The 7831-nt window shown below is 31.9% G+C and overlaps 1 protein-coding gene across 1 annotated transcript; it reads right to left on the bottom strand.

Moving 5' to 3' along the window:
- Positions 1-5215: 5215 nt before the first annotated feature.
- LOC134244445 (vesicular inhibitory amino acid transporter-like) lies at positions 5216-7831 on the bottom strand. The gene is made up of 2 exons (XM_062726707.1): positions 7577-7831; positions 5216-6383 (listed from the first exon to the last, which is right to left on the bottom strand). The coding sequence occupies exons 1-2, from the start codon at positions 7829-7831 to the stop codon at positions 5217-5219; spliced, it is 1422 nt and encodes a 473-aa protein (XP_062582691.1). The 3' UTR covers position 5216.

Genomic DNA, 7831 nt, shown 5'->3' with positions numbered 1-7831 from the left:
GATTTGAAAGTACTTGTGAGCAATTATCCCAAACAATGCCACCATATTCTAGAATGGGTCGAATAAAAGCAAAATAGACTTTTACCAAAGCACTTCTATCTAGTAGATGTTTCAACATTCTTAAAAGATTTAGCCGAGAACAAGCTTTTTTATATAAATATTTATATGAAATGATAATTTGGCATCACTTTGAAAAAGAAGTCCAAAATGACAGTGTGTTCTAGGTTCACTAATAATACTACCATTAAAGCCAAAATGGACTGGGGATGGTCATTTGAACTTGTAAAATTTAAAGAGGGTATGGTTTTAGCTTTATTGTGCCCTTAAAATGTAATGTCATCGAAAAGTTTTGAAACTGGCTTAAATATTAGTTAAGTATATGACTTTGATAAATCAGGAAAGAATATGGCACAAAGAATTATCATTCTGCAATTATGACGTTATAAATGTGATGCATATTTGTATTCTTGACAGAAAAAGCCTCAAATTAACAAATTTCAAGGGTAATTTTACTTTAGAAAATAGTGTCCACAGCCGTCGCCCACTTTAATTTTTTATATGTTGTGCAAAAAACAATAAAAAAATTTACATATCTCAAAATCTTTGTGGGCGATGCCTGTGGACAATATTTTCTAAAAGAAAATTTCATTGAAAATTGGTGTCTTCTGCAACTTTTGAAGAAAATACGTGAAAATACACATGTTTATGACGTCACAATTAGCATTTAAAACACGTGAGAGGAAAATGCTGATTTTTCTCCATGGAATTTCAATGATTCAGAAAGCATTAGTTTTCATCTTTTACACTAGTTTTACTTTTTTGAAAATCACAGGGCAAGATTTGTATAGAAACCATACCTTGCTCTTACAGGTTTTAGTTGGATTAAAATCCACAGCCCATGTTGAAGCCCATTTATTAATTTTATCTGAGTCAGATGTAAGTGGTATTGCTGCTGCAATCAGCCGCTGCTGATTTAAATCCTTATCGTTTTAATGTGTGAAAACTACAGTAGCGAAACTCTTCATATTTATACCATATATACTTTACATAAACTTCAGTGTACATGGCAAGTTTTGGGAAAATCTACCTCCAGGTATTGTTAAGGGATCGTCTCAAAATACAGGTACATTTACTATAGGATTAGATGCCAATTTTAACACTTTAAAGTTATACAAATACTACAATAGACTTTTTCAAACTATAATATTTGATGAGTATTACTGTAATGTACATTATATGTAAGAAATAAAAAAAATTCTACCGTCTTGTTACCAGAGGGGGCATCTCAAAATGCCAAAAAATTAACTAATTTTCCTGTTTTTATGGAGTACTACGAAATGTGACGGGCACAAAGGATTTATCTGAAAATATAATAAAAATATGGAAATATTCTCAAATTTCTATATTTGAAATTTCAAAAGCGTATGTTTATTACTTTTTCTTAAATAACATTTTTATTACCCCTTTCTTTAAGAACTTCAGTTTATCATAACGTCAAAAGACACTGTAACGACGTCATCTGACCTATCAGTTGCAAAATCGGTTGAAAAATCAGCAATATAAAATCGTAATTTCATTTTGAAACCTGTAATTTCTTAATTTTGTTTAATTTTATTTAAGAAATAAGGTATCATTTTTTGAGTTTTATTGGGATGTAAAACGGGTTGGTCACGTGATCAAATCCCATAAAGCCCGAAGGGCTTTATGGAAGATTTGATAATGTGCCGACCCGTTTTACATCCCAGTAAAACTCAAAAAATGATACCTTATTACTTATATTTACATTTGTGACTTATTCAAACTTTAAATTTGCCTAATTGTAACTTTTAACGTGTGAAATGCATTATTTTTCAAGCCCAACGGCATGTATGTAATCCACTGAACGTGCGTCGACCCTTTATGACGTCACTGAGAAATTACGTCGAACGTTTATCCATACGAACATTTTACCTGTATTTATACAGTTATAAAAACGCTTGCTTTCAGTAGTGTTATATAAAGGATGTAAATATTAATTAAGCGAAAAAAGTTGCTTTAAAACAGTTAATACGCTTCATTTTACAATGATATGCGCGAAATACTGCGCAATGAAAATTACAGTTGGCCCCCTTAAATCAAATATGGTCATAATTTTGAGTTTAAATTACATCTAAGTGATAATTTACATTAACTTTTAAATATCAGACATTTGATACATTTTTTCAAAGCAAACCATTTATTTAAACATTAAAATAATGAAATTTACATTAGATAACCAAATTGAAAAACCAAACAAAATTACATGTGTATGCTATCCCATACTTCTGACGACCTTGCAATATACGTTGCATGTCACAAGCTTTAAATTTACCTGAGTGTTTTGTCGTGGTTTAATCTGATAAACTTTATAAGAAGAACATGTTTATATGTTAAAATGTACACACAAAACTATAAATGCCTCAAATGGAGATGATGTTATTCGACTGTTTAACTAATCTGTGATACAAATTTTGTCATTTGGTATCTTATAAAGCACCGGATGTAAATTACTTAAGGACTGTAGCGGTATCTTTAATCAAACACAGGTAAGATCTTTACTATTTATATGTTAATTGTACATGAAACATATGGAGACATGCATAACATGTGATTAAACAGCCATTTAAAATATTCATTGTTTCAGCCTATTTGTCAGTTATGTCAATTTTTTCTACCTGATGAATTGTTTACTTTTAAAATAATGTCAATGCATAAACGCGGAAGTAGATGTCTTTAGTTTTAACGATTGGAGAAGATAAGTTTTTCAAGAAACAATTCAAACCAATGGTAATTTATTTCTTTCATAATCTTCAGTATTCGTGGCATTGAATGTGACATTTTATCCACATTATTCATTTTGAGTATTTTTCCTTTTCTTTTTAACAGATGAAGACTTACTTCAATGTTTTTGATGAAATATTGATGAAAGATTCATATTAGATAAACATGTTGACAAAACTTTGGCGGTGGCTGATCAAGGATGGGGGGCACGTGTATTTAATTATGATCCTCTCTCTGGCATACCTATTGTACCTGTACCTTAATCGGTATAGTATTCTGGATGAAAGTGAAGAAGCAAATGACAATACTCATACATGGTATACAGATTTTGCAGACTTTTTCCTGAATTTTCAAGATTTTTCCGAATGAATTTTTGTTGTTGTAAAGTTCACAAATCAAACTTGAAAAACATGCAAATGACTTGTCTTTTGTATTCTATTGCTACTCAAAACGTAAAGCAAAACATGATTTTTTTTTTAAAATGTAGCACACTACTGAGTATATTTTCCACTGAAGACTGAAGAAGGGTCGAAAAAGTATACTGAACTCAATAATACAATATTCAAATCTGTAGAACAGTGAATCCCGTGGCAAAATCAATTGGTGCATTTCCTCTATGAAAATTGTTGCATATCCTTCATCAACGTATGGAAGGAAAATCACAAATGTTCCGTACCCTCAGTAAAGATATAATGTTTCAGGCTGACTGGACTTAAGGGAAAGAAATTATGCACCGAACAAGTTTTAACAGAGAAGCTATTTTTGACATTAATCTAGAAAACTTCGTTCAAGGTCACAACACATCCATTGACCAGTGGCATTCTTTGTGTGAAGTATAAACCACAATGGACCAAGGGGAGGAAAGATATGCTCCGGACAAGGATTTTTCATATAATTCTGCTATGACCTTAACCTTAAACCTAGAAACATGGTTCCTTGTGACCTAGAAACTTCGTTCAAAGTCACTGTACATCCATTGACCAATGGCACTCTGCGAATGAAATATGAGCACAAGTGGAGAGAAAATATACTCACCGTCAATAGAAACGCAACACCTTAATTTTAGGGTGAAAATTATATACAGGTTGTAACTAGGTACCAAAAAAGTTAGGACATCTTTTACTTTGCCAAATCAGTTATTTAAGGTTGAATGAATTTCTTTCCATTACCGGAAGTTGCTTTTTAGCCCTCTTAACAGAATTCAAAATTTTCCATTTTTGATAAAATTTTAACAATATTTTGGGTTTCCAAGGTTTTGAAACTGTTAATCATAAGTATTGTACTAAAAGGCCGGGAAAAAATCCTTCTTTCTTTACCGGATGTGATGCCTATATTTCCTCAAAGTGACTGATAGCAAGAAGGGGGGCTGTTTTAAGAGTTAAGTGTAACCTTCTAAAGTTTAATGATAACATTAAAAATGAATATATTTAGGTAAAAAGTAAATTTACAAAAAATTAATGCTCCATTTAAACATTAAATATTATTTTTAGACCTTAACAAATACAAATCTTAAAACATCCCCCCTTACCATTTAATGAAAACGTGCTAGTAATTACAACAAATGCAGCCCGATTTCTACCATGCATTAAGTTTATTAATGTCCTAATCTGAGCGAAATTTATATTCTTGGGCATTTTTAAATACATGATTTTCCGATACTGCGGTCGACTCTAACCTGCCGTATTTTGGACTTCCGGTTTTATGCTATTGAAACACATGAGCCTGATGAGTCTGATATAGTGTACATTTGCATATGTAGCTCTTTTTTTCTTTAAGATTTTTCAGCATTAGCAATAAAAATCATTCATTTTGAGGAAATATAGGCATCACATCCGGTAAAGAAAGAAGGATTTTTTTCCCGGCCTTTTAGTACAATACTTATAATAAACAGCTACAAAACCTTGAAAACCGAAAATATTGTTTAAAATTTCATTAAAAATGCAAAATTTTGAATTCTGTTAAGAGGGCTAAAAAGCAACTTCCGGTAATGGGAAGAAATTCATTCAACCGTTAAATAACTGATTTGGCAAAGTAAAAGATGTTCTAACTTTTTTGGTACATAGTTATAGCATGTATTTAATTTTCACCCAGAAATTAGGGTGTTGCGTTTCTATTGACGGTGAGTATATGATGAACGGATAGACTGATCACCAGTCACTATAGGGTACCCGCAGAGTAAGGCCCTTATTATATATAAGAGAAAAATCAATTGTGCTATGTACCTTTTTATTTCATAAAAAGATATTTCACGCCTTTAAATGACTTAAACTGCATAACCTTAGAAAATACACTAATGCATAAATGAAACATGATGAAAATGTACAAACATTACAAGCATGTATCTTTTTTACTAACATAAAAATCTGGCCACAGAAAATAAACCTGACACAATTTTGAATTGCAAGATTGGGTTATTTCTATATTCTCGTCACAATTTCTCTTTGCACAAATGTAAAAATACCACAAAAAACAACAACCACACCGGCAAGTAGCACAAAATAATCGTGTAAAATATGGTACCAATACATTTTCCTCCAGTACATATTCAGATGAAAATATACCGGAAGTAGAAACATAATAAAAGCACCAATTGTGGAACCTGTATAACTGGTCAAGATGGCAACATCCGGAAAAATTAAGCAGACAATCACAACCAAAAGTACTAATGATAATCTAAGAATAATAGCCCACCATTTTAAAGAGTTTTCTTTATCTAAACAGGAAGGAAAGCGAGTTAGGTTTACTCCTTGAAAAAGTTTTTCTTGGATGAGGTCGATAATTGCAAAATATGGAAATTGAAAAATGAGAAAAAACTTCATGGGAAATAAAATATTAAAGAAATATTTCAAAGGGATATTGTCAATACTATTGGTAATTGTTTCACGCGTTAGTTGTCCGAAAGTAAAAATACCCACAATACCAAAAAATATCTTCAAGAAGACTGACATTACATGAGTCCATGCAATCATTTTTTTAATGTTGGACCCTTCTTTTAATTTGTTATCAAGAGAATTAACATAAAGCTGGGAATCAAATCCAAATACAATCATACCTAACGATAATGACGATTGATAGATATTTGTAGTGAGTGGAAATTCTTCTATTACCCATTTGTCAACTTTAGAGAACATGTACGAGATTAAAGCTATGTATGATAAGGAAGTTACCACTACACTCGCACAACTGAAATAACTGACCGTTTTAATGGACGTAACAAATGCGAACGGAAACAAGGCTAGTGAGAAGAGTAGAATAATTCCATTGAAACCGACGGGATTTTCTGGAAATAAAGGAGAAATCATCTGACCACAAAACAGAAGCTGAAAGACACAATTTCCAAACATCAACGTAATCTGGAGCAGATCAATAAGTAAGACGCCTGCTCTCTTTCCCAAATTATGAACTGCTATATCATGCATTGTGTGCCTCGTTTTGGATTTATTACCGAGTTCATCTTCGTCATACTGACAGTCAATAAGCAGACGACACGTGTGGACACTGACGTAACCAACGACTACAGTGAGGACAATACCCGGAACCCCTCCCACCAACAGCACATAAGGAGAGTTCAAAATTACGTTTCCCTGAAAGAAATAAAAACACTTTAAAGTTTCATGTACACAACGGCATATTTGAAGTCAACAAAAATCACATGGTGTTATTCCAAAGCAAAGTTTGGTGTTTTGAAATTTTCGAAATAGAAGGTCAATATGCATATGTCTAACGTTTATTGCGATGAATTTTTGTAAGTACTAGACGCTAATTTATTGCTTCCTTTGGTCATTTGCAAAAATAGTTTGTTAAAAAACATTCTGATTGTACACATAGGTACTCTGAATGTGATATTAAAAGATGCTTGAGTTTAGAGCGACAATATCTTTATGGTTTTTGGAAACCAGGTATTCCAACAATCTAATGTATTTGATTTCCAGTGGATAAAAAGTGCACCTCGTTATTAACAGACCTATTTTTGTATTCATATGAAGCAAACTTCGTTCTCAATCTTATAAGTGGAAAGAAGAAAACATTTGTTGTGACCTTCAACTCAACATTTAGATATATCGTCGACATATTGTCGATTAACAATGAACATTTCTATTATTATGTCGATGCGATGTATCCCGGCGGGCTTGAAATAAAAAATTTCACAGAGTCTGATACATCTGTTTCGTATTTGGATATTTTAATTGAAAAAGACGTTAACGTTATCTAATAACAAAGCTTTATGATAAACCTAATGACTCTATATTTTCAATCGTAAACTCCCCTTACTTATGGGGTATATAATCTCTCAGTTGATTCAATACACAAAAGTATGCTCTATTTATGTACAATTTCTAAAACGAGGTAAATTGACAAACAAATTGATAAAACAAGAATATCAGCAGTCTCATTTAAAGTCATCATTTCGTAAGTCCTATGTTCGTTACAATGACCTTGTCAGCAAATACAATTTTTCAATGACTCTTGAATGCTAACTAATGTTTTTCATTCTGATTTTTATACCCTTATTTACACACTGTTAGGTCGACGGATTTTCATGTCAATCAGTGCTTCAGGAAAACTTTTCCAGACTTCAAATTTTAAAAAGTCAGTCTTTTATTTTAAGAAGAAAAAAAAGCAATAATACTCCTAAACTAATGCACATGATGTAGGAAATGATTAACAATTAACATATCTTGTAATCGAAAAGCGCACCTCTTTAAGTTTCCATTATGTATTTTTTTCTATTCAAATTTGGCTTTTGGTGACTTTCAAATATAAGGGTGCACATTACCTGTATCATGTTAATGATATTCCATGCAGCCTGTAAGGTTGTCAGTTTCTCCTCTGATATATTTACGTTGTTTTTATTATCATTCTCTAAGCTTCCATAATTCGAAGAATCTTCTATGCACATCTCTTGTGTTTCTTGAAAAGAATTTCTGCGAATGATCTTATCAAATTTTTCATCATGTCTTTTCATTTCTATTGCAGATTCCTCATTTAAAGTGGAGTAAGAGTCCACTTGCCTCTGTCGGAACCAAGCCAT

The sequence above is a fragment of the Saccostrea cucullata genome, unplaced genomic scaffold (genome assembly GCF_032062105.1).
Source record: "Saccostrea cucullata isolate Sc308-1 unplaced genomic scaffold, CSIRO_AGI_Scuc_v1 ctg359, whole genome shotgun sequence".
NCBI classification, from domain to species: Eukaryota; Metazoa; Mollusca; class Bivalvia; order Ostreida; family Ostreidae; genus Saccostrea; species Saccostrea cuccullata.
Note: the sequence above shows the minus strand (reverse complement) of the source record. Positions and strands in the feature narration are given on the sequence as shown.

Coding starts and splice junctions, on each gene's coding strand:
- LOC134244445 (XM_062726707.1), bottom strand. CDS start 7,831: ATGGCTTGGTTCCGACAGAGGCAAGTGGACTCTTACTCCACTTTAAAT. Junction 6,384..7,576: donor ATATCATTAACATGATACAG/GTAATGTGCACC, acceptor TATTTCTTTCAG/GGAAACGTAATTTTGAACTC.